At 44.5% G+C, this 25,994-nt stretch overlaps 3 protein-coding genes across 3 annotated transcripts in view; 2 read left to right on the top strand and 1 right to left on the bottom strand.

Moving 5' to 3' along the window:
* The window catches only part of chpt1 (choline phosphotransferase 1), a 5,125-nt gene extending 4,068 nt beyond the window's left edge, over nt 1-1,057 (top strand). The window contains exon 8 of the mRNA XM_058078386.2: nt 377-1,057. Coding sequence (XP_057934369.2) covers nt 377-493 — 117 coding nt within the window. The 3' untranslated portion in view covers nt 494-1,057. The remainder of the gene's footprint in view (nt 1-376) is intronic.
* gnptab (N-acetylglucosamine-1-phosphate transferase subunits alpha and beta) lies at nt 737-19,424 on the bottom strand. Its single transcript, XM_058078391.2, has 22 exons — nt 19,301-19,424; nt 15,968-16,315; nt 15,592-15,677; nt 15,412-15,531; nt 15,298-15,348; nt 15,017-15,219; nt 13,414-13,478; nt 13,198-13,332; nt 10,137-10,298; nt 9,887-10,066; nt 9,643-9,813; nt 8,699-8,822; nt 8,433-8,639; nt 7,482-8,338; nt 7,215-7,414; nt 6,926-7,145; nt 6,330-6,443; nt 6,168-6,253; nt 6,004-6,102; nt 5,770-5,937; nt 4,040-4,130; nt 737-3,590 (listed from the first exon to the last, which is right to left on the bottom strand). Exons 2-22 carry the CDS (start codon nt 16,127-16,129, stop codon nt 3,519-3,521), a joined length of 3,573 nt encoding a protein of 1,190 aa, XP_057934374.2. The 5' UTR covers nt 16,130-16,315; nt 19,301-19,424; the 3' UTR covers nt 737-3,518.
* LOC131132738 (N-acetylglucosamine-1-phosphotransferase subunits alpha/beta-like) lies at nt 17,779-25,994 on the top strand. The gene is made up of 19 exons (XM_058078646.2): nt 17,779-17,943; nt 18,163-18,257; nt 19,350-19,460; nt 19,845-20,038; nt 20,679-20,743; nt 20,833-20,967; nt 21,139-21,300; nt 21,379-21,588; nt 23,032-23,202; nt 23,451-23,574; nt 23,645-23,859; nt 23,924-24,114; nt 24,193-24,412; nt 24,500-24,613; nt 24,693-24,778; nt 24,845-24,943; nt 25,027-25,194; nt 25,303-25,390; nt 25,480-25,994. The coding sequence occupies exons 1-19, from the start codon at nt 17,797-17,799 to the stop codon at nt 25,531-25,533; spliced, it is 2,649 nt and encodes an 882-aa protein (XP_057934629.2). The 5' UTR covers nt 17,779-17,796; the 3' UTR covers nt 25,534-25,994.

The raw sequence follows: 25,994 nt of genomic DNA, 5'->3' as shown, positions 1-25,994 counted from the left end.
AGCATTTCTAGCCGTTTTCATAGGTAGACACATATTTAAACACTTTCATGTTAGGTGTTAGCATTTTCACATTAGCATAACGTTAGAATTGTAGTATTTGTAGCTGTTTTTGCTTGTATAATAAACGCTTATCGCTATCATGCTAAGTGTTAGCATGCAAATGTTAGCATTTCTGGCTGTTTTCATAGGTAGACACATATTTAAACACTGTCATGTTAGGTCTTAGCATTTTAACATTAGCATTTGTAGCTGTTTTCACTGGTAGACTACTATATAAACACTTATCACTATCATGCCAAGTGTTAGCATGCAAATGTTAGCATGTATGGTGTGCTTTTCTTGTTAAGTCCAACTAACCTCCTCCTCCTGTCCTCAGGTGCTCTCCCTTGTGGACCTGACGCGCTACTGCACGGGCGTGTGCCTCCAGATCGCCGGCCACCTGCACATCCGAGTCTTCAGCATCACGCCACCCGGCCCCGCCCACCGTGACTGACGGCTTGCCCGGCGGGAGGAGGCGGGGGGAGATGCGGACCTCTCCCCGCTCCTGAAAGCAGACGACGAAGACGAGCAGAGACCATCCACCCCGAGCCTCGACCAAGTGACCATCTCCGCCTAAAAAGGAAAAAAAAAGAAAACCTGCCTCGCTCGCCAAAGGAAAATAACGCTCCCGAACGTTCCCAAAAATAACCCAAATACCAAATTGTTCTTTTTTTTTTTTTTAAAGCTTTTGTAAGAATTTTCAGCCAAAATTAAGTCTTTTCAATCTTCCAATAAATCTGACCAATCAGGCTTTACAAAATGACCAAAAAAAAACCAACCAAATTGCGGAGTGATTTCCAGTGAGGTGTTTAGTTTACGGACTGGTCAGCAGGCGACGGGTGGCCCTGACTTGATTTTATCATCTCATTGCCGTCGACTTCTGAAGCGTTTGAACGCGCGACCTCTTCTGCTTTCTGACTTTCTTCTCCCTAAAGGGCTCTAATTGTTTTTGATTGTACAGCTCAAGTCGCCTTAAGTCATTTCCTCTCATTAAAAATGGTGGATATTCCAAAGCAAACGTGTTTGTACGTCTTTTCCACTCCACATTGCAATACGGAACCTTCCATTTTTTTTTTATGGTCGCTTCAATCATTGACTTCCTTTGCATTGTTATGATGGAGTGTACGCCGTACAAACACATTTTCGTTTTTTTTCCGCTTTAATATTTAAAAAGTCAACTTTTGGGGGAATTTTGCCCCTTCTCCGCAATTCTTATGCCTCTCTTTTCTGTGCTTGCTAAAGATATCGGTGAAGTTAGCCAGTGATAGCTAGTGTCACTACTCGGGTAACGTAGCATGACGTAAGCATGACGCCGTGGTGTATGCGTTGAAGGAGTCGATATTTTCTACATCAGTGAGTACCTTCATCCAAGTTCACACGGTCACAGGAGCAAAAAAAATGACCTGCAGTGTGAACTTCCTGCTGTGTCTTTTTTTTAGCTGTTTGGATATCTTTAAAAAGGCGCAGAAAAGAGAATGCTGGTGGATGATGGGTAAACATTTCCCTTTAATTCCTGGTTTTGACTGGACGACAACAACATCTCATTTTTGTGTGTCCATGTATGAAACTATGCATTCAAATGTAAACCTGCATTTTTCACTGTTTAGTCACAATTTTTACTAACAAGTGTATGTGTGTGTGTGAGGGAGGGAGGGGGCATTTGTAATAAAATACAAAATAAAATATTTTTCATGCATTTTGTTGTTTTTGATTGCAAAAAAAAAAGCACAAAAAGGTGAACATGGTGCCATTTTATTTCACTTGGAAGACTCCGCCCTGCGAGGCTGCAGTCGCTTCCAATCAAATAAGTTAAAAAGAGCGAGTTTGGGGCGTCTGAATTTCAGACATGAGCGAGTGTGCCGAGTCCCACGGGGACGCGCGTGCGCACACTAGACTGCTAAAAGCCTCCTTATGCTACAGCGTCACTACGGCGTCCTGATCCGACTCCGGTTGTCCCTCGTTTATCGTCGCCAATTGGTTCCAGACCCGACTTCAATGTTTATAAATGTTTATTAACATCGTTTATGCAACTTTTATGCTGCAGAGGTTTGAAAACGGCCGCTAGCTAGCTAACCAGTTAGCCCCGAGTTTTTTTCTTGTAAACTTAAAAAAGCCAAAATCGTACCACTTCCACACAGAACGAGAGGAGAACTTTTTTTCACTCTATCATGTGGGATATGCCACGGCTGACCGTTAGCTAGCTAACCAGTTAGCCCCGAGTTTGTTTCTTGTAAACTTAAAAAGCCGAAATAGTACCACTTCCACACAGAACGAGAGGCGAACTTTGTTTCACTCCATCATGTGGGACATGCCATGGCTGACCGCTGGCTAGCTAACCAGTTAGCCCCGAGTTTATTTCTTGTAAACTTAAAAAAGCCAAAATCGTACCACTTCCACACAGAACAAGAGGAGAACTTTTTTTCAATCCACCATGTGGGACGTGCCATGGCTGACCGCTAGCTAGCTGGTGCGTTGTTAACATATTGTGTTCTTAAAGTAAACATCCTTGTTAGCATCTTGCTAACAAGGGTGTTCTTAAAGTAAACATCCTTGTTAGCATCTTGCTAACAAGTAGAATCAGGAAGCAGAAGTCAGCTCCTTTGATGTCATCAGTGGCTGACTGTTCTTCTCAGCGATAGCACACATCGCTAGCGTCGAGTGTGTTTTTCAGTTAACATGTTTGACTCGGTTAGCGTACAACATGGTGCGTTGTTAATATACTGTGTTCTTAAAGTAAACATCCTTGCTAACGAGTGGAATCAGGAAGCGGAAGTCAGCTCCTGTGATGTCATCAGTGGTTGACTGTCGTTCTAGTGAATGCGCATCAATGATGAAATGGATTGACATTATTTCTGATGAGAAACACTGATTTGGTTAGAGTATGTTTTGGTTATAGTTGGACCTTATGGAACAGATTCACGATGCTAACCAAGGTTCCACTGTCCAAAAAAAAAAAAAAATCACAGCTCGTTTGCAGGTGCGCGCTAAGTGGAGGGGGAGGAGTGAGCCGGCGCCGCTGTAGCGTAATGAAGCAGTAAGAAAGCCACCGCGTCCGTCGTCCATATTTATACCTATTTCAAAGAAAGGCCTTGTACCCCCCCTCCCCCCAATGACATGTCTTATAAAAGAGGAGTGAAGGTGGAATGAACATAGAAGGCACTTCAAGATCGCATGTAAACGACACAACCGACAATTAAATAACTCCTTAAAAATCACATCCGAGCGAATAGCTGATTCTTCCTGATCCAAAGCCGACACGCAAGATAAACGAGCGAAAAATTCCTGAACTTCAGATCCTGCGCAGGTTAAACTTGGAGTGTTTTGCGTCTTTGATGCCCCCCACCCCCTGTGGCGGAAAGAGGCATTGCCTGGCTTCCTTGCCTGGACTTTTGTATTCCTTAACAAGGATGCATCCTGGCGGGTGTCCTCCACGAAGCAGGACCGGAGGATGGAGGTCAAGATGACGACGTGGTCCTGGTTTAAACTCTCTCGGGGTTCTCCTCCGTGATCACTTTGCGTCGGGGGAACAGCTTGCGTTTTATGTGGATCAGCTGCAGGAAAATAGGGAATCGAAGACGGGTGTGAGGTGGAAATATGACACCTGTCATCCAAAAGACAACTTAATATCACGGTGGAGATCTCATGGATGGAGATGAGGGACAAGCCTGACGTGTTCCCATTGGGGGTGGGCATCGCTTCATGGAGGTCAAGGGGGCTGATAACCTCTCTTTGACGCCGGCCCCCCACCCCACAGAAGACACCGGATTAAAAACTCTTTTTGTATATTCAGTCGAAAAGGCGCAATTGGACTCTTCGGGGGTCATCTCACAAGGGAAGTGTGGGGGGGGCTTTGGTTTCAGTGGAGTCAGGTCCTGGCGCTGCACGGCACACATGAGACGGACGAGCCCCCCCGGGTGGAATTAAAGTGGCGAGGGGGTGCGAATCATAACTGCGGCGTGAATCATGGAAAGGAAGGAAGGAAGGGCGTGAGGACACTGACCTGCTCAGCGAAGAAGGACATGACGGTGAAGGCCATCAGCGTCACAAGGACACAGTGGGTCCAGAACTTCAGCTTGTCCCGGTAAACCCGCCTGGGTGGGTGGGGGGGGGGGGGGGGGTGAAAGGTTGCATTAGATGTCGATTTTGAAAATGCTCAACACGCGAGCTGTAGAACAAAGGCGGCGGTGCCATCCGGGTCGCGGCAAGGTGACATCACCAAACATCATCTGACACCCCCCCTCCCACGGAGGGACGTGACGACACGCTCAGCCATGTGATGATCTTGCACGGATCTCACGGCTGGATCCGAGGTGGCCGGTCTAATTTTAATCAAAAAAGTAGGGGAGGGGGGCCGGAGGCATGAAGCCCACCGCCACGCCCACCTCTCACAGTGACAAGCTGGCAACACTCAGCGCGGCGTGGTGACAGCTACCGAGTCCACTTGGACCAACTCAGGTGCCGCAATGTGTGAGGCCGCCAGTGCTGAGAGACAGACTCATTACACCCCCCCCCCCACACACACCCCCACAAGGAGGCCGTGTTGTCATGGCTTGTGGACTCACTTAGTAGGCTGCCTTTCAATTTTCATTGGTAAATGTCAACAGTAGTTAGCCCCAAAATTATTTATTGTAAACTTAAAAAGCCAAAATCGTACCACTTCCACACAGAACGAGAGGTGAACTTTATTACACTGCATCATGTGGGACATGCCATGGCTGACCGCTAGCTAGCTAACCAATTAGCCCCGAGTTTATTTCTTGTAAACTTAAAAAAGCCAAAATCGTACCACTTCCACACAGAACGAGAGGAGAACTTTTTTTCACTCCATCATGTGGGACATGCCGTGGCTGACCGCTAGCTAGCTAACCAGTTATCCCCGAGTTTATTTCTTGTAAACTTAAAAAAAATCAAAATCGTACCACTTCCACACAGAACGAGAAGAGAACTTTTTGTCACTCCATCATGTGGGACATGCCATGGCTGACCGCTAGCTAGCCAACCAGTTAGCCCCGAGTTTATTTCTTGTAAACTTAAAAAAGCCAAAATCGTACCACTTCCACACAGAACAAGAGGAGAACTTTTTTTCACTCCATCATGTGGGACATGCCATGGCTGACCGCTAGCTAGCTAACCAGTTAGCCCTGAGTTTATTTCTTGTAAACTTAAAAAAAAAATCAAAATCGTACCACTTCCACACAGAATGAGAGAACTTGTTTTTACTCCATGTGGGACATGTCATGGCTGACCGCTAGCTAGCTAACCAGTTAGCCCCGAGTTTATTTCTTGTAAGCTTAAAAAGCCAAAATCGTACCACTTCCACACAGAACGAGAGGAGAACTTTTTTTCACTCCATCATGTGGGACATGCCATGGCTGACAGCTAGCGAGCTAACCAGTTAGCCCCGAGTTTATTTCTTGTAAACTTAAAAAGCCAAAATCGTACCACTTCCACACAGAACGAGAGGAGAACGTCAAATATTGGCCCGAGCAAAATTGGCCATCAGCTAAGGGCGATGAAAAAAATCGGTATCGGCCCGAAAAAAAACATATTGATCAATCCCTAATACCTTAAAGCTATGTGTACCTATTGATTTGTCCTAATGAAGGAGAAGCAGAGTAAAAAGTGGGAGGAGCCACCAGCAAAGTGGTCCGAGAAGCCGATGTGTCAGGAGACCCGGAATACAGATCGAGAGGAAGCGGCAAGCGGTTTCCCATTCTGCCGAAGACCCACCATTCCTGGAGCTCATCCATGTGCAGAAAGCGGTTGCGGTACTCCTTGGGCAGCTCAAACTGGGACGGGAGCGGGAACATGGAGTCGTAGAAGTCCCTCAGCACGGCCTTCACCGTGGCGGCGTCCTTGTGGGCGTGGTCAATGTTGTCATTCAGACAGACGAACTTCCTGCGGGAGGAAGAAGGGACGTCGGTCAAAACGCGGTATAAGAATCCTCTCCGGGACACACGGCACCTGGGATTCTTCCGGATGTCGTCCAACTGGCCGACCACATGCGACACGTTGGTGCGGACCATCTTGAACGCGATGTCCTCCTCGCCCTTGATCTCAAACCTTGGGAAGAGAAATGGTTTATGTCGAATATTTTTAGGAGAAAGCAATGCTAGCGGAGGTCTCACTTGTACTTGTTCTGGTCCACGAAGGCTTTGTGAATGCGATCCGTGACGGACTTGCAGTGCAGGATGAGGCCTTTGGTGACCGGGGGCTGCGGATGACAAAAACACTGAATTATCGACCACAAAGTTGCTAGGAAGATCGCATTTTTCCTGTTGATGGATCACCATGCTGTGGTCATAGTAGGCTTCCTGTGTGGGGTTGACCAGGTGGACCTGGGTCAGGTTCCTCGGGAGTGTCTTTGAGCAGTTGATCAACATCTGCTCCAAACCTGTCAAGTCCTGAAAAAGGAACACGACTTGTCCTTAAAGCTGGAACCTCACTGTTGTCTGCAGAACCAGGGTAAGGTGCACTGTAGTCGGGCACACGCTCCGAGCAGCCGGTTTGACACCATGGAGGTCTCAGGCAAATCCTTTGGACTTTTTTCTGGTAAGGTTTTTTGTGTGCTTAACTCCGCCCATCCCACCCCCAACCCAACCCACCGCCCCAACCCCCCCCCGCCCATCGCGGACCATTTGGTAAAACTAGCATACAAAATGTCTCAATGAATGTTTGTTTACAAAAGAGCTCAGGAGGAATTATAACAGGCCTAATGTTAAAGGAAGGAGAAAAAAGGAGCACTTTATTTGCTCACCCTGCACAATAATTTTTGAAATGATCGGCTATTTTAAATGGAATTAGATCGGTCAAAAATTCCCCTCATGTCAACCCGATAATTATCCCGCATCCCGTTCCCCTTTCCCAAGTTTCGCCGCATCTTCACCTGGAGGCTGAGAGGAAGCTCGTGTATCCGCGTGGCCAGAGTCCGGATTTCACGGTCGGACAGAATTCCGGAGTGGTCCGTGTCGATGTCGTCAAACACCTCGGATACATTGAGCTGCTGCTGTGTGCTCATCAGGAAGTAAAAGTAGGAAAAGGCAAACTGCATGTCCTCCGGGTGGCGCACACGGTGTCCGGACGTCCTGTCAAACTCGTCTGGGAATCTGCGAGAAAAGTGAGTCTTAAGTGTCCGAAGCGGTTTGCGCCCACCCACCCCCCAGTCCCACACTCACGTGTCCTGCAGCTCCTGCATGACCAGCCTGTCAATCATATGAGGCATGTGTGCCGGGACCTTTCGGGACGCGAAGCCAAACTGGCGGTTGAGAAGCTTGTTGACGTGGCGCAGGGAGTCGGCAAACGTGTCTCGCAGCTTCCGGCTGGCGGCGTCGCTCTCGGCGTTGTACGCCAGCGCCATCTGCAGACGTTCTTCTTCCTGTTTGTTATTAAAATGAGGCGTTATTAGCATAAATGTAAACTATGTCCATGGAGGAGATACTAGCCTCCAGCAGGTCTTGGAAGTACTTCTTCTTCTCCCAGGGCAGGAAGCCTCTGTCGGCGGGGATAAAATGCTGGAGCCGCCGACCCACTGGAGCGGCGTCGGGGGTCTCGACTTGACCTTCTGCACTTTTGGTAATGCGGCTCAGCAGCTTGGAGGTTTTGGGCCTCTCCGCCACGTGAGGAACGTCATCCTCCAGAGGAAGGATGACTTGATGGTCTCGCCCGGCCGTGATCCCCTCAAGATTCTTCCGGGTTGTCTCCTGCTGGGATCTCAGGAGCCGAGCCTTGGTGAGGTTGTACCCTTTCAAGGTGATGTCCCCCCCGAGAAGTTTCTCACGCAGCTTCTCAAGCTCGCTTCGCACAGAATCCGCCAAGAGCGACTCGTCTAGAGCAGGAACTTCTATCACCGACTGAAGTTCATCGGGTTGCCTCCTTTGGATCCGAGGACCCCGTTTGTGCTCGGGTATGTCTGGGAACAAGAACGGTGGTTCCGTAGTGGTGGTGGTGTTCTTCTGACTGAAGCTTTCCTTGCTGGTCTGGGATATGTTAGCTTGAGGAGGCCGACGAGTGTCGACAACGACGTTAAAGCTCATGGCGAACGCCGTGTTGTCCTCCCGTTGGAAGGTGAGGTTGTACCGGACCAGGGTGGCGTTGTGGTCGGCGTGGAGGAGCAGGTGAATGGTCTTCCACTTGTTGGCCACAGAGGTGTGGCGCACCACTGCGCTGTCGCCGACGTGCGCCTCCGAGACCCTGTGAGCCAGTCGGTCGAAGCTGAAGTAAGGTCTGATCTCTCCGACTGGGAGGGTGTACAAGCTCTGGTTTCTCAGCAGGTTCACACGGTGCAGCTCTCCAAAGTGCTCTGCAGCACAGAAAAAATTCAACAAAATATTCCAAATAATCCATAATATAATCAAAGAATTCCAAGCAGAAGGGTGCGTTTGCCCGAAGGTTACCTGTCCCGCAGTCGCCCACGTCAAAACCGCAGGCGAGAACATTGCACGCTTGGTCGCAGAACTTGTCCGCCAGCCAGGAGGTGGCGCAGCCTTGATTGCAGTACGACGCTCCGCCCAGGCCGCCGGCAAACTGCCACACCGACCCACCGGCCCCACCGGGACCCCCAGCTCCGATTCCACCCGGGAACCTGCTGCTTCCCGCGGCCCCTTTGGGAGAACACGGGGCGTGGCGTACATGAAAACATGAGGTGACACAATGTCCTCACCTGTGCAGTCGCCTCCATCCCAGTCACACGCGGAGTTGTTGCACGCTTTGTCGCAGTAGCCGTCCTTGATCCAGGACCCCGGGCAGCCCTCGGCACAGTTGGGAACGGGCCAGGTGAGATACACCTGCAGGAAAGCGAGGGAAATATCGATGCCATCTTTGTTATTCTTACATCCAAATATGGCCAGATATAATAACTATATTAAAAAAATAAAATAAAAAATTAAAACTATATTAGGAAAGCAGGAAGTGAATGAAAAAGATTTTTTTTCAATGTAAAATAATAAAAAATAATAAATTACACGCTAATAGGAAAGCAGGAAGTGAACAAACAAAATTAGTTTAAGTTAAAAAAAATTATTAAACTATATTAGGAAAGCAGAAAGTGAAATTTTTTTTTAATAAAAAAATAAAAATGTATAAATTAAACTATATTAGGAAAGCAGGAAGTGAACAAAAAGATTTTTTAAAGTAAAAAAATAAAAATAAAAAATTAAACTATATTAGGAAAGCAGGAAGTGAACAATTCTTTTAAGTTAAAAAAATATTAAACTATATTAGGAAAACAGGAAGTGAACGAAAAAGATTTTTTTAAGTAAATTTTTTTTTACTATATTAGGAAAGCAGGAAGTGAACAATTTTTTTAAAAGTAGAAAATAAAAAAATATAAATTTAACTATATTATGAAAGCAGGAAGTGAACAAATGTAACAGTTACTGATTGTAAAAGTACCAGATGGAGGGGTAGGATTTAATAAGCTTTGCTTCTTCCTAATCCTTTTGGACATGTGGAACTGGGAACTGATTATGGGATGCATTCAATTGTAATCTGATGAATGTTCAAATGAAATTAAACCATTACCATTACCAACAAGCTGGTGGTGGGGGGGTTCAAACCCGGGACAGGGGCTTCAATGACACTGCAGAGCATCCAGTTTGCCGTTACCTTCTGTCCTTTGGAATGGCTGTAGAAGTCGTCCGGCCAGACATCTTTGCCAAACATGACGTCGTCGTTGAGGTAAATGAACTTCTGCGAGAGCCCCGGGATGCGGTGGATGTGGCTCTCGATGGCGGGGGAGCTGAAGGTGGGGAGGTGGCTGTGGTTCAGGAAGATTTCCTGTGGTTCACGGTGAAAAATATCAAGTGGGGGCTCCCGTGAAGGTGTGATGCGTGGCTTTTTTTTTTTTTACCTGATGTGTGACAACCGACACGCGAGGGTTGTCCAGGTTGAGCCAGGATGGGATCTGCCCGTTGGTGACGATGAAGACGTGTCGCACCCAGGGGGCGTGTCTCTCCACCGAGCGCAGCGAATAGCGCAGCTCCTCGTTGTCCTCGAAGCGGCTGGCTGACACGTCTTCATCCTGCTTGGACTGGACAGTAAAAAGGTGGGCGGGGCGCCGGAGGGAATCTCCATCTCACTTCCTGCCGCTGCGTCGTTACCTGCGAGATGGCGGTCAGGTCCCAGAAGAGGTAGGCGGGGCTGATGGTCAGCTCCTTGCCGTCCAGCGTCAGGTTCTTCTTGGCCTTCTGCATGAGATCGGTGAAGTCGTTGGGGCTTTTGAGGTGGAGCAGAGCGATGCTGGCCTCTGAGTACAACTCGAACTGAGGAGGACACAATTAAAAGTACTTAACAGTCAGTACTTTTATTTACTGTACATCCTAAATGGAGTATTTACTCTTACTACATGTATTATATTAGGTCATGCCATGGTTAGGCCCTTTAAAGCCGCATTAGCAAAAAGCATTGATGAGACAATAGCCACCTTCTTTATGTCTACAATATTGGGCAATACAAATGGGAAGGTGACTATAGGGGTGTTATTTCCTGTTTAGAGGACTCTAATAATGTAAAAAACAATATTTACTAAGTGGAAAGTCTTATTTTTATGTCTATTATACCAGGTAATAGGAGTGTAAAGGTGTCTATAGGGGTGTTATTTCCAGTTTAGAGGGCTCTAATAATGTAAAAAAAAACAATATTTACAAGATGGAAAACAGCTTTTTTTATGATGATGTCTACTATGTTGGGTAATGGGGGGTAAGGTGACTATAGGGGTGTTATTTCCGGTTTAGAGGACTCTAATAATGTAAAAAAACAATATTTACTAAGTGGAAAGTCTTATTTTTATGTCTATTATACCAGGTAATAGGAGTGTAAAGGTGTCTATAGGGGTGTTATTTCCAGTTTAGAGGGCTCTAATAATGTAAAAAAAACAAACAAACAATATTTACAAGATGGAAAACGGGTTTTCTGTCTTATTTTTTATGTCTATTATATCAGGAGTGTAAAGGTGACTATAGGGGTGTTATTTCCAGTTTAGAGGGCTCTAATAATGTAAAAAAATGATAGTTACAAGGTGGAAAAAAGATTTTCTATGTCTTATTTTTTATGTCTATTATATCAGGTAATAGTGTAATGGTGACTATAGGGGTGTTATTTCCGGTTTAGAGGGCTCTAATAATGTAAACAAATATATATTTACAAGGTGGAAAACAGCTTTTTTTGATGATGTCTAGTATGTTGGGTAATAGGAATGTAAAGGTGACTATAGGGGTGTTATTTCCGGTTTAGAGGGCTCTAATAATGTAAAAAAAAAACTATTTACAAGCTGGTAAACAGCTTTTTTTATGATGATGTCTACTATGTTGGGTAATAGGAGTGTAAAAGAGACTATAGGGGTGTTATTTCCAGTTTAGAGGGCTCTAATAATGTTAAAACTCTGCAACTCTGCTTCCCAGGAAAGAAGCGCTCCACTCCATCATCGAGCATCTCACACGCGCCTCCTTTCTCTTTTTAGCCAAGGATTAGTCGGGTCTTACGTGGGCCAGGATCACATTGCGTCTCTATTCTAGCCCTCCGTGCGTCTGGATAATGCTTTGTGAGCCGCTGTAAACGCTTGAAGTCACACACAAAAGACAGAGCCATGCTCTAACATCCAGGTGGGGGGGGGGTGCTGGAGCCTAGCCCAGCTGACTTCAGGCGAGAGGCGGGGTCCACCCTGGACTGGTGAACCAGTGTGAATCAGACACATAGCCACTGATACACACAGGGGAGAGGTCCCACCCCTGTGAGGGACCCCTAGTCGACTCCTACACTGGATGGACGGAATGGATGGAAGCCCCACACCAGAGCGTTGTCACGTCTTCCACACAACAGAAATGTGTGTGTGACTGATCTTTCTCAGGATAAACCGACGCAAAGGTTTCAGTTTGTACACGTGGTACACGGGTGGGGGGGTTTGGGGTGGGGGCGGCTCTTTCATCACCATGGTGCAACAGCAGCTATAAATACGACCCATGTCTCATCCCTCTTTCGCAGAATGGGCCTGGGGACACCAGGAAACACCGCTGGCTTTGGGCGGCAGTGTGGGCTCCCGCTGTGGAACAAACAGGTAAGGGCAGGTAGGGGTGGGTGTCAGGGTGGGCGATGCCAACAATCCCCCATGACCTTCCAGTGGCGCCGCTCCACTCCAAAACAGTTGCTGTAACGTGAATAACCCCCCCACAATGGCGGCTTAGGTGACGCCCCCCCCCCCCGCATGCCATCCATCCTTCAACCGTGGTCACATGACGGAAAAACCTGGACACGAAACGGCGTGACAACTGGGCATCCGTTGGCATGCCGTTTACCCCCCGCATGTCATCACACGCCAGGAGCTCCGGGATGGGGACAAAACCAGCCTGCCCCCCCTCAGCCATCCATCATGATAAAGCCGTCAGAATACACGTCTACACAACAGTCATGTGATCGGAGTTGCTAGCCTCTGATTGGCCGAGTGAGGAACAGCCAGCGTGGCCTGGTGTCTGTTTGTTTAGATTATTTCCCAGTAATCCACCATCATTAGTAGCATCCCCCCCCCTCCAAATAAAAAGCAGCGTTGTTATTGGAGAAACTGATTAGTGATCTAAACAAGGAGTTAAAAGCGGACCCTCAAGGGATAGCAATGAACAAGAAACGTGGCAAAAAAGCAATAATCAGCAGCCATTTTCTAAAAATAAAGTCTAAAAATATAACAAAAAATGTGAAAAAAGATCCCAGTTTGATATTCATAACAGGCTTTTCCACCTACAGTACATAGAATAGAAAACAAAGATGAGATTCATATATTTCCTTTTCACTTTTATGGCCATTACTGGAAAAAGTTTGGCTGTACATATGAAAATAAATATCAAAAAGATCGTGTGTAAACAGTGCTGGATCTCATCTATGAAGCCCACCCGACAGCGACACCCTGTGGCAGAACGCGGCAAGGCAGCCACTGAAAAGCTGATCCTGTTTACAAGGTGCAATTCTGCCCTCTGCTGGAGTTGGATGTTATTACAATCCAACCAAGCCGGCCCAATGATAAAAATGTTTAACAGATCAACCATCAATGTGGAAAAAAAAATGGAAGACAGTACTCGGCTGCACCTGAAGGGGGCGTACGTGTATCATTGTACTAGCATTGTACTATGTTTTCCGCCGTGTATTAGTACTTGGCTAAAACACTCTCCATGTTACCTGCTTGATCTTGTCGGTGACAAAAGATGGCAGTTTGACTCGCAACTGCTCTGTCTCCTTGAAGGACCCCGGGAAGCCGCTGAGGTAGGCCAGCGTCTGCATGCGGATCAGACCCGGGGCCTCTTTGTCGGTCGTCTGGATTTAAAAAAACACAACAAGGTGGGCGTTGTCATCGTGGTACTTCCCCGAGCGGTCACACGACCATGAAAAACTCACCAGGTAACACCTCGACACTGAGAATTTCTTGTCTTCCTTGAACACACCGCCGTAGGCTTTTTCAGCTGCAGGATTAGAAATAATTGAAGAATATACATTTTGTATTGTTGAGTATTAAATACTATATCAAATCTAATCCATTATTATAAGGGATGCCTACTACTACATGGCCACATAAACAGCAGCCGTCTGACACCCCTGCACAACCTGAAGCTCCATGGCGCCATCGAAGGATCGTGATGGCGTCATGTGCCGTGTGGAAAAACTTCTTCCACCCTTCAATGTCTTTGGTGCTCTCCTGCCAATGGGGTCTGATGGTTACTGGGACCGCACTCGGCACCTCTCCCCACCTTCATGGGGGCCCAGGGTGGTCCCATTTCGATGGGATCCTAGTTCCCTGAGCCTCAGGATGTTTGGAGACGTTAGAAATGACGGTCTTCCTGCGTCCAAGCTTGGTGAAGTGTCTTGCCCGGGAACAACAAAAGGGACTGGGTGGAGGGACTGAGGACCAATCCCGCTCAAGACCAAAGGCCAACAGGACACTCCTTGGATCATCTGGGTCTTCCAATGGAGAACATTTGGGGATGGATTTACAAAAATGAGTTCCAGACGGGTGGTTAGCGTGCAGACCTCACAGCTAGGAGACCCGAGTTCAATCCCACCCTTGGCCTCCCACCTGAAAACAAGTGCTACAATTCTAACGTTAGAATTCTACAAATGCTAACACCTAACATGAAAGTGTTTAAATATGTGTCTACCAATGAAAACGGATAGAAATGCTAACATTAGCATGCTAACACTTGGCATGATAGCGATAAGCGTTTATATAATAGTCTACCAGTGAAAACGGCTACAAATGCTACAATTCTAACGTTAATATTCTACAAATGCTAATGTTAAAATGCTAACACCTAACATGAAAGTGTTTAAATACGTGTCTACCAATGAAAACGGCTAGAAATGCTAACATTAGCATGCTAACACTTGGCATGATAGCGATAAGCGTTTATATAATAGTCTACCAGTGAAAACGGCTACAAATGCTACAATTCTAACGTTAGCATTCTACAAATGCTAATGTTAAAATGCTAACACCTAACATGAAAGTGTTTAAATACGTGTCTACCAATGAAAACGGCTAGAAATGCTAACATTAGCATGCTAACACTTGGCATGATAGCGATAAGCGTTTATATAATAGTCTACCAGTGAAAACGGCTACAAATACTACAATTCTAACGTTAGCATTCTACAAATGCTAATGTTAAAATGCTAACACCTAACATGAAAGTGTTAAAATATGTGACCTATGAAAACGGCTAGAAATGCTAACATTAGCATGCTAACACTTGGCATGATAGCGATAGATTTTTCATTCAAATAGTAGTCATGCCAAAATGTTGTGTTGCTGCTGGATGTTCTGTGAAACTGGAGGTGTGGCTTTAAGACAACAATGGAGGACGATGGATGCCCTGGCATTAAACACTGGCATCAAACACGTTCTTCACCCCATGACCAAAAATGGCGGCAAGCCGTTTATGTTCTTATATATTCCCTACAGGAGCGTATCTTTCACTTGGGAAATACCGGCGAGTCTCCTTACCGTCAGCCTGGGAATGGAAGATGAGCACGGAGGCGGCATTGGACGGGTGGATGGGTTTGTTGAGCCGCAGCAGCTCCTTGGCGGTGGCGAGCGATGGCGACAGCGATGGCAGCTCCTTGACGGTGGCGTTGGCTGGCAGGGCGGGATCCAGCGCCAGCATGGGTGCCACGATGCAGTGGGATAGCAAGCATTCCGGCCTGGTCCTGGAAATCCACAACAAAATTCCCAGCATGGAGCGTAACGGGAAAAACAAGCGGTATAACCGATCCGTGCCAAATCACCTGTCCTTCGGTTCTTCTGTCGGCTCGCTTGCGTTTTTCCCTAAACGTTCCCTATTTCGGGAGAGAGGAGATAACTTGAGAAAACTTCCAAGATGATCTTTCCTTGTGGTCTACCTCAGAGCTCGTTGTTCCTCAGCCAGTTCTTCTCTCGCAGTCTTCAGTTCCTGCAGCAGAGCCGTGTCGGTTCCGTTCACCCAGGTGTAGACCACATCGATGGGCATGGGAAGACAGAGCCTACCAGGGAACGCTCGGAAAGTTCATTGGAATTCAATTCCGGTGTGCATTTCACCTCACCTGCTTTGAAAGGATTTCCCGCCTAAGTTATCCCGGTAGGAGTCAAAGAGGACATGATACTGGTCTCGGCTCCATTCCACCACAACCTGCATGGAGAGAAAGTGTGCATGGTGGGAATGTGTGCTAGTCAGCTAGGATAGACTCCACTTGGAAGAGTCCTAAAAGCTCATTTGGGAATTCTGGTGAATAATTATAAAGCCGAATTGTCAAGACGAACCTGCTGGTGGCAAAGAACCGAATGGAGTCTCTAAGAAGGGTACCGAGGACTTTTTAAGTCAGGGTTTGTGTTAAAACGCCCTTTCCTTGATTGGAGTTCGGCACGGCGGGGTAAGCAGCTGTTAACATGGACAGAATGAAGCAAAATGACTCCCCTCACCTCTCCGAACTGGAAAGCGGACACAATCATGAGTACGATTCCCCCGAAGCAGAGGTAGAGTCCGTATCGGTGTGACAGACAGGTGTACGTCTGCCTCTGAAGCAGCTTGAGCACAGAGTTGACGACTACCATGGCTCTCCTCGGCCAAGCATGGCGCCGCATTCATTCGACGGTAGCGACAAGAAACAAATAAAACACAGCAAACATCAGAAGAGAGCCGGACCTGTCAGGTGACCGCCCGCACACATGACCGCCATCCATCCGCTTTTCACGCTTCTTCTGCGGCTGGAAGCAGTCCCGCCTTCCCGCTGATTGGCGATGTGTCGACCCCTAGCGGTGCGGAGAATTCTGCACCCAAATAATGCAGCTAATTTACAGTCGTGAATTATGAGACAAAATGTCATAATTATCACATGGGAGACATAAGTGTGACATAAAAAAAACACAAGATTATCCAAAATTACACACAAGTGTCATAAAAAGTCATAATAATGACACAAAAAGTCCAAATTATGAGAAAAAAAATGCATCATTATGAGACAGGAAAGTCTCATAAAAAGTCAATGACCTAAAAAGTCATAATTATGACACATGAAAGTCATAATTATGATAATTATGAGACAGGAAAGTCATAAGTATGAGATAAAAACTTGGCATAATTATGAGATGGGAGAGAATTATATGTGTGACATAAAAACTCTGAATTATAAGATAAAAAGATTTTTTAAAAAATCCAAATTATGACTTACTTGTGATTTAAATTAGTTACAATTATGAGATACAAATTCAGAATTATACACAATAAATCATAACAAGTCATGGTTATGAGACAAAAAGTCCAAATTAGAAGTCAAAAAGTTCAAATTATGAGATAAAATGTCATAATTATGAGATGGGAAAGTATTACATAAAAACTCAGAATTACAAGATGAAAAAAGATTAAAAATCCACATTATGACTTACTTATGATTTAAATTAGTTGAAATTATGACATACAAATTCAGAATTATACACAATAAAGTCATAAAAAGTCACAATTATGAGACAAAAAGTCTAAATTACAAGACAAAAAGTTCAAATTATGAGATAAAATGTCCTAATTATGAGATGGGAAAGTATTACATAAAAGAAACTCAGAATTACAAGATGAAAAAAATAAAAAATCCAAATTATGACTTACTTATTATTTAAACTACTTGAAATTATGACATACAAATTCAGAATTATACACAATAAAGTCATAAAAAGTCACAATTATGACACAAAAAGTCTAAATTACAAGACAAAATGTTCAAATTCTGAGATAAAATATTACAATTCTGAGATAAAATGCCATAATTATGAGATGGGAAAGTATCACATAAAAACTAAAAATCCAAATTATGACTTATGATTTAAATTATGTTAAAAAAATTAATTAAGTATAAAAATAATATAAAAATTCTTAAAGTATCACATAAAAACTCGGAATTACAAGATTAAAAAACAAAATTATGAGATGAAAAGTTAAAAATTATGCGATAAAAGTGTAAATTAGGCAACAATAAGTAGTCTCATAGTTAATAGTTAATAATGACTCTTTCTTTGTCATAAATGTGAGTTTTTTTAATGTCATCATTTTCTCCTAATTGAAAAATAATAACAGATGTCATTTCGCCAACATTCCCCAGTTCCAATAGGACTATGAAATAAATATCTTCTCTTCATATGCGAGGCATCTGACAGCCGCCCAATGAGAGCGTCTTATGTGCTTCGACACCAGCTAATTGTCCCCACCCACTGTGGAGTGTGAGAAAGTTGTTCAGGTGTGGGTTGTGCGACTTGGAAGAATGCGACATGTTCCACTTGTGAGAGTCATGAGGGTGTTCAGGCTGCTTCGGAGGAAAGTCCACACCTGTCTGTCTCCCAGGTACCGATGCCACGTCTACTTCACCGCCATCACCCTCCTCATCGTGGCCGTCCACCACACGGGGGAGGTGAGTGGACTTCATCCATATTTTGTAAAAAGTCTTTCTAAAAGCGTTGTTGTCGGTCGTAGTCTGGTATTCTGGTATTGCTGTGTCTGCCGAGGATGGGTAATAATTATACTATTATTCTACTACATTGACTACGACATACAGTATGTAGTATACCGTGTACACTGAACTACTACGTGACGTTTGTCTAAATGTGACGGTAATTACTGTCAATCACAGAAAGTGGAAAGGTGGAGCCAAGAGCAGTCTCTCCAGTTCCATGAGGTTTTTGATCCACACCAAAACTATGACAACTGTACATCGTTCCACAGCAGGTGAGAATGGAAGTTCCACGCTGGCAGGGCACATATAGACAAACAACCATTCACACTCACATTCATACCTATGGACAATTTGGAGTCAACCTAGTAACTTCGCCAGAGAAAACCACACAGAGACGCCCAAAAGGATTCAATCCCGTCTTCTGATGAGGCCAGGATGCTAACCAACAAGCTAACCAACATGCTAACCACCGGGCAGCCCAACACTTTCATTTATTTTGATGAATGATGGGCTGCACGGTGGTCTAGTGGTGAATGCACTAGGTCTCCACAGCTAGGAGACGAGGGTTCAATTCCACCCTCGGCCATCTCTGTGTGGAGTTTGCATGTTCTCCCCGTGCATGCGTGTTTTTTTTCTCCAGGTATTCCGGTTTCCTCCCACATTCCAAAAAAAAACATGCTAGGTTAATTGGCCACTCCAAATTGTCCATAGGTATGAATGTGAGTGTGAATGGTTGTTTGTCTATATGTGCCCTGGGATTGGCTGGCTGGCCACCAGTCCAAGGGTGGACCCCGCCTCTCGCCCCAAGACAGCTGAGATAGGCTCCAGCACCCCATGAAATATATGAAATATATACGTGAATGTGATTTTTCCTGGCTGCACGGCAGTCTAGTGGTTAGCACGCAGACCTCACAGCTAAGAGACCGGGTTACAATTGAGTGCATCCCATAATCAGTTCCCAGTTCTACATGTCCAAAAGGAGTAGGAAGAAGGAAAGCTTATTAAATCCTACCCCTCCATCTGGTACTTTTACAATCACTAACTGTTACATTTGTTCACTTCCTGCTTTCCATAATACAGTTTAAGTTTTTTTTTAGCCTTATGCATTATTTTAGCTGTTTGAAGATGAACTATATCAGCAAGTTGAAGTATTTGTCATTTTAGAAATAAGGAGTTAGTATGTTCTCTGTAGGCGGCATTATGAATTATCCTTACTGACCTTTTTTGCAGTACATTTAGCTAGTGAAGATTGCTTTTATAGTTATTAGCCCATATTTCCACACAATAAGTAAGATATGGTAGAACCATATCTTACTTATGAAGTCGTCTTGGACGCTGGTGAGATGTCGTCTTCTTTGTTGCAGAGAGTGCACGCCCATGCCCGTGGATCTGGTCTACACGTGGGTGAACGGCTCAGACGTGACCCTGCTGAGGGGCCTGGCGGTGGCCAAAGCGCAACTGGCGGAGGAACTGGGGTGGGTGAGCGTGGAGCGTGGAGGGTGGAGCGTGGCTCGTGTGGTAATACCGTGAAATAGTCATCGTTATCATGGTTACCATCAGGCGTCCTTCAGCAAGCATTTAGATGGAAGTTCAGGTTTGGATGCGTCTGGTCCACTTGACCTGTTTGTCCGCCTTTGACTTCATCCACTTATGATACAGTACACAGAAACAACCTGTTATTCTACACTATAGCACCTGGGGGGGGGGGTTACAAAAAAGTATGAGTATGCGGATGAGAATGTTTCAAAGCAGCAAAGGTATGCTAGTTTATTTTTAGTAGCCCCCCACCCCCCACCCTGAGGGTTCCGTGTTGTTCAGTTCATCCAACATGATTCTTTTTGGGTCTCGTTCGTTTCCAGGGAGAAACCCGAATGCCCGCTGGCCCGCTGCATTCCGGCACCCGTGCTGGTGCTTGAACCCGCCCTTCCGGCCAACATCACGGTTAACGAGCTAGCCTCGCTGTCGCCCTCCCTTTCAACTGCTAAGGCACTGCTGCAGCTCAACAAACCGCTCCAACCTGTCTCTGCTGTCGTCTTCCACTCGCTGGCTGACGGTAAAGATTGAAACCACAGATTCCAAATTGTACCTTGAACACAACACCGAGCTTAAGGATGAAGAATCTTGAACCAGTCATGATGTGCTATATATATTGACAGTTACTATGGTATCCATTATGTCATTGTATGGTCATATCACCTTGTACTTTGGTACAAAAAAAACCATAATTTTTTTAAATACAAATTTATAAAATAAATTAATAAATAAAATAAATTTGCTAAATACAAGGATGAAGAGTCTTGAACCAGCCATGATGTGCTATATATATATATATATCACTATATTGACACTTACTATGGTACCCATTATGTCATGTCACCTCGTACTTTGGTACGTGACAAAAAAGTAAATTAAAAAATTAAAAAATTATATTATGAAAGCAGGAAGTGAACAAATGTAACAGTTACTAATTGTAAAAGTACCAGATGGAGGGATAGGATTTAATAAGCTTTGCTTCTTCCTACTCCTTTTGGACATGAGGAACTGGGAACTGATTATGGGATGCATTCAATTGTAATCTGATGCATGTTCAAATGAAATTAAACCATTACCATTACCATTACCGACGGTTGGCTGGGCCCCCCTCATAGTTTTGGGCCTCCCCTGACTGCACATCACCGTGTTTTGTATTCCAGCTGACAAGGCATTGGCAGGTCTGCTCCATGATGGCCAGACATTCTCGGTCTCCAGAAGTTACCTGGTGAGGTTTTGTGTTTCCAGGAAGTGAATATAAATATGACTAATCTCACTGTCAAACTTATCACGTGTGTTTGGCGTGTTGTGTGACAGACCACGGACAACGAGGCTCCGGGTCTAATCCAAATGGACACTATGGCTTATCTGAGCGGATTCCCGGGGTCCTTGAAGGTTTCGGAGGAGCTGCGAGCCAAACTACCCGCTGCCATCACTGACAAGATCACTGCGGTAAAACTTCGTGTCTCCAAGGAAGTGTACCACACAAGTAGACCCCTTGTGGTCGTGAACGGGCACAACCGATCATAAAGCTCTTTGACAGGTTTCATGAAACCAACCAAAACATCATCATAATAGCAGAAATAAACGTGTATGAAATATGTTCATTCACGTGATCCTCAGGTTGAGGTGTACCCCGAAGCCGGCATCGCGTTGCTCCACCTGAGAAGTCCGCAGCACTTGACTGATCTCCTGCAGGAGGCGGAAAAACAACTGATGCTGGATGATAACAAGCTGGCCATTGGCCCTGTGTACTTGTTCTGGCACCTGAGTGCCATCATCAAGGTTGAGCACCGAGCCCAAACACAACTGCAGTTCTTGGAATAAAAGCTCTCTGGGTGGTCTTAAAGCTTTTGTCCTCAGTATTCACAGATGCACCCTGACCTCACAAAGAAAGAGACCAAAGATTTTCTGAGAGCCAATCGCTTCGAGGACAATGATGCACTCCGCCATTCGCTACGCTCTGTGGAAAAATACGCCCCCTGGGTGCGACACATCTTCATCGTCACCAACGGACAGATTCCCTTCTGGCTCGACCTGGAGAACCCCCGAGTTTCAGTTGTCACACATCAGGTAAACTTTCAGTCTCTTGCACTCGCACCTGAAACAGCGGTCACCAAGGTCCGGCAAGGTCACAAAGATGGACGTGTTGGTAATGGTTTAATTTCATTTGAATTTTTCTTTCATCAGATTACAATTGAGTGCATCCCATAATCAGTTCCCAGTTCCACATGTCCAAAAGGAGTAGGAAGAAGCAAAGCTTATTAAATCCTACCCCTCCATCGGGTACTTTTACAATCATTAACTGTTACATTTGTTCACTTCCTGCTTTCATAATATAATTTAAGTTTTGAATAATTTTTAATTGAAATTTAAATAATTAATCTTAATTTAAATAATTAATCTTAATTTAAATAATTAAATAAATAGGTTCAAGGACAAGCTATTGTTGATTTTAGTTTTATTTAGGTTCAAGGACAATCTATGGTTGATTTTAGTTTTATTTATGTTCAAGGACAATCTATTGTTGATTTTAGTTTTATTTATGTTCAAGGACAATCTATGGTTGATTTTAGTTTTATTTAGGTTCAAGGACAATCTATTGTTGATTTGAGTTTTATTTAGGTTCAAGGACAATCTATGGTTGATTTTAGTTTTATTTATGTTCAAGGACAATCTATGGTTGATTTTAGTTTTATTTATGTTCAAGGACAATCTATTGTTGATTTTAGTTTTATTTATGTTCAAGGACAATCTATTGTTGATTTTAGTTTTATTTAGGTTCAAGGACAATCTATGGTTGATTTTAGTTTTATTTATGTTCACGGACAATCTATGGTTGATTTTAGTTTTATTTACGTATGTTCAAGGACAATCTATTGTTGATTTTAGTTTTATTTATGTTCAAGGACAATCTATGGTTGATTTTAGTTTTATTTATGTTCAAGGACAATCTATTGTTGATTTTAGTTTTATTTAGGTTCAAGGACAAGCTATTGTTGATTTTAGTTTTATTTAGGTTCAAGGACAATCTATGGTTGATTTTAGTTTTATTTATGTTCAAGGACAATCTATTGTTGATTTTAGTTTTATTTAGGTTCAAGGACAATCTATTGTTGATTTTAGTTTTATTTAGGTTCAAGGACAATCTATGGTTGATTTTAGTTTTATTTATGTTCAAGGACAATCTATGGTTGATTTTAGTTTTATTTATGTTCAAGGACAATCTATTGTTGATTTTATTTTTATTTAGGTTCAAGGACAATCTATTGTTGATTTTAGTTTTATTTAGGTTCAAGGACAATCTATTGTTGATTTTAGTTTTATTTAGGTTCAAGGACAATCTATTATCATCAAAGCATCTTTTTAGTGTGACCATTTCTTCTCTGACCTTTCTAATGATTCCGTCTGTACTCCCTCCAGAACTCTAAATTAACACGAGCAAAAACATCTTGCCAAACTGGTAGAACATTTGTGTGAGGTTACAGTACCTCAAATGTATCTTCTGAATTGCAGGAAATCTTCTTGAACCCCAGCCATCTCCCCACCTTCAGCTCCCCCGCAATCGAGAGCAACCTCCACCGCATCCCGGGAATCTCTCAGAAGTTCATTTACCTCAACGATGACGTCATGTTTGGCAAAGACGTCTGGGTGGACGACTTCTACACCCCATCGAAAGGACAGAAAGTAATCAGAATAAACAAATGGTCCAAAATAAAAAAAAAACAAAACAGTTTTCCGCTTTCTGCTAGCGGGTACAACATTTTGTCCTCAGGGTGGGAACATTAACATCCTTGACCTTTGACAGCTTGGGAGCATCCCAGGCCACAAGAAAACAGTTTTCATTCAAGGGTAGAAGTGTAGATTGTGACATAATAGAAAAGACGCAATGATCTCTCCACCGGCACAACAAGTGTTCTCTTACTCCCCTTCAGGTCTATCTCTCCTGGGGTGTTCCCACTTGTTCCAAGGGCTGCAGAGGAATCATGGTCGGCAATAGACGCTGTGATCAGGCATGCAACAACCTTGCCTGTCAATGGGACGGAGGAGACTGCAAGGGTATGGACGTCTACAATGACTTCAGTCCGATTTGAAACACGGTACGCTGAATTGTTTTTGATCGGCGCAGCAAGAAAACGCAGATCTGTACGCAGCATTGGGATTCAGAGTGTCAGAACCACTATTGGAGGTCAGCTTCCTCAAGCTAACATATCTCAGAACGCCATCCAAAAGCAATCACCGACACCGGCATCAGAATTTGTGAATGAGGCGGCAGCTCCATTAGAACCTAAGAAAGGTTTTCTACCCTGGCACCAGATGGAGGACTTTGAGGACCTACTGAAAGTGAGCATGAACAACATGTCTAACTTTGTACCGTAGAACCACACCGTGTATTTTGTCTTAACAGGAAAACGAGCGTCTACAAACGTATGACACCAATGGTGCTGCCGTCGGCCGAAGGCTCCAGGATAGTTTTGGTGCTTCTTTAAGCTACGTCGATAGGCTGTACAATCGCAAATTTGGCGTCATGTCCCGAAAAGTGATTGCACACACGCCGCATATGATTGACAAGCTAATCATGCAGGAGCTGCAAGACACGTGAGCGCTAGCAGGCTCTGATGTTACCTTTTTCAAAGACCTGATCAGCCTCAGGATGTTTCGCTGATTTTCTTGCAGATTCCCAAAAGAATTTGAGAAGACGTCAAGCCATTACTTACGTCACTCGGACGACATGCAGTTTGCCTTTTCATACTTTTACTTCCTGATGAGCATCAAGCAGCAGGTGAATATTTCAGAGCTGTTTGACACAACGGACAAGGACCGGTCTGGCGTTCTGTCAGATAGCGAGATTGAAGCTCTCGCTACGAGGATCTACAAGCAGCCACTGCTGCCTACGGTGGGTCCACATATGAAGAACCCAGGACCAAAGATATAATCTTTGACATCAGGATTGTGATGTTCATTTTTCTCTGCTTTTTTCTAGGACTTGGTAAATTTGGCTAATGAGTTGATCACCTGCTCGAAAACGCGACCCAAAGAAGTAAACCAAGTGAACCGAGTGAAATCCCATCAGGAGGTCTACAAAAACCAGAACATGGTGAGCCAGGAACCTCTAAGTCCCAGCTTAATTGTGTGGTTGGTCGATATTGAACGCTGTAAGGTTTCTTTATCGGCAGCCTCAGATCACAAAAGATCTGATCCTGAACTGCAAGCCCGTCACGGATCGTATTCGTCAAGCATTCCCAGACCAGAAGAAATACAAGTGAGAATCGTGCAACACTGAACAACATCTCTACACTGTTGCTAATAAGTCAACTATATACCGCAGGTATCAGATCATGGGAGAGCAGGAGATACATTTTAAGCTAATCAAGAACGACAGGGCCATGAACATTCTTCATTTCAAAGACATTCGGAACAATGACAAGTAATGGGAACCGTCCCAAACCATCAAAGCGTTTCAATTGAAAGCCCTTGAAGTTTCAAATTCTTCCATGACTCCTCCAACAGAAAGTTCATCTGCTTGAACGATGACATCGATCACAGCAAAAGCAACGCCGCCGAAGTGAAAGCAATGCTGGCAGAGTTCTACAAAGAGATGTTCCCTCAGCCGTCCCAGTATGAATTACCCAAAAACAACAGTAACAGGTTCCTGCATATGGATGATCTCCAGGAATGGTAGGAACCATGAGAAGGCATGAGTCTTATCATTGAATCAAAGACAAAAAAACGGAACTGCTAGCATGGATGTCACATGTTACACAACTAAAACCACACATTTCACAGGAACGCTTACCAGGACAAGCTGAAGTTCTACAGATACTCTGCCGCCGTGGTCCTCATCATCTTCAGCCTCAGGTTACTGTCCAAGAAGGTCAGATTCCAAAGATTCCAGATGCTAAGACCACTTCCACATTGAAGGACCATTGCTCACACTGTCCTCATTTTTCGTTTTCGTTTCAGGTGACTCAACTGAAACGAAAGCTGCTGCACAGAAGCAAACGGTTCAAGTACTAAGAAACGTTAGCGGATCACAATCGGTCTTTACGCACCACTTATGCAGAACGACAAGCGGAATTGCACGATTATCTGTCCATCCACACATATACAACATACGGGGGCAGGAACGACAGGATGGTCAATGGAGAGGAAAGGGAAGTATGGGAAGTAAGGAAGGGAAACAAGACCGTTTTCCAAACTGAACTCCATCAGGGAAGTACAGTACAGGACAGTCCAAAAGAGAATGTAAAAGAGGTAGACCTCCCAGCCAATGTAGCGGATCCAATCTCAGAAGATCCTAAACGTCCTGATGTTGAGTGAAATCTAATATCTTTAAGTGGACCAAAGACCAAGTCCCAGAAAGTCACTTCCTGGTGAGCTGTGACTCCTTTTGGGATGTCTTTGGATAGCATTGTTTTAGCTTTTTTACTTGTATTGGACCATGTGATGTTGTCATGTTGAAAATAAAGAACTTTTTA

This window comes from Doryrhamphus excisus, linkage group LG2 (assembly GCF_037039965.1).
Source record: "Doryrhamphus excisus strain RoL-2023G ecotype Guam linkage group LG2, RoL_Dexc_Guam_v1.1, whole genome shotgun sequence".
NCBI classification, from domain to species: domain Eukaryota; kingdom Metazoa; phylum Chordata; class Actinopteri; order Syngnathiformes; family Syngnathidae; genus Doryrhamphus; species Doryrhamphus excisus.
This window is presented reverse-complemented; position numbering and strand designations above follow the sequence as displayed.

Bases quoted from the DNA above. Each gene is read 5' to 3' on its own strand.
- LOC131132738 (XM_058078646.2), top strand. From the start codon at position 17,797: ATGCGACATGTTCCACTTGTGAGAGTCATGAGGGTGTTCAGGCTGCTT. The intron at 18,258-19,349 runs GTGAGAATGGAA...TCTTTGTTGCAG, and splicing joins TGTACATCGTTCCACAGCAG to AGAGTGCACGCCCATGCCCG. The intron at 21,589-23,031 runs GTAAACTTTCAG...TCTGAATTGCAG, and splicing joins TTTCAGTTGTCACACATCAG to GAAATCTTCTTGAACCCCAG.
- gnptab (XM_058078391.2), bottom strand. From the start codon at position 16,129: ATGCGGCGCCATGCTTGGCCGAGGAGAGCCATGGTAGTCGTCAACTCT. The intron at 15,678-15,967 runs GTGAGGGGAGTC...CTCTCCATGCAG, and splicing joins CCGCTTTCCAGTTCGGAGAG to GTTGTGGTGGAATGGAGCCG. The intron at 7,146-7,214 runs GTGAGTGTGGGA...CTTTTCTCGCAG, and splicing joins ATGCAGGAGCTGCAGGACAC to ATTCCCAGACGAGTTTGACA.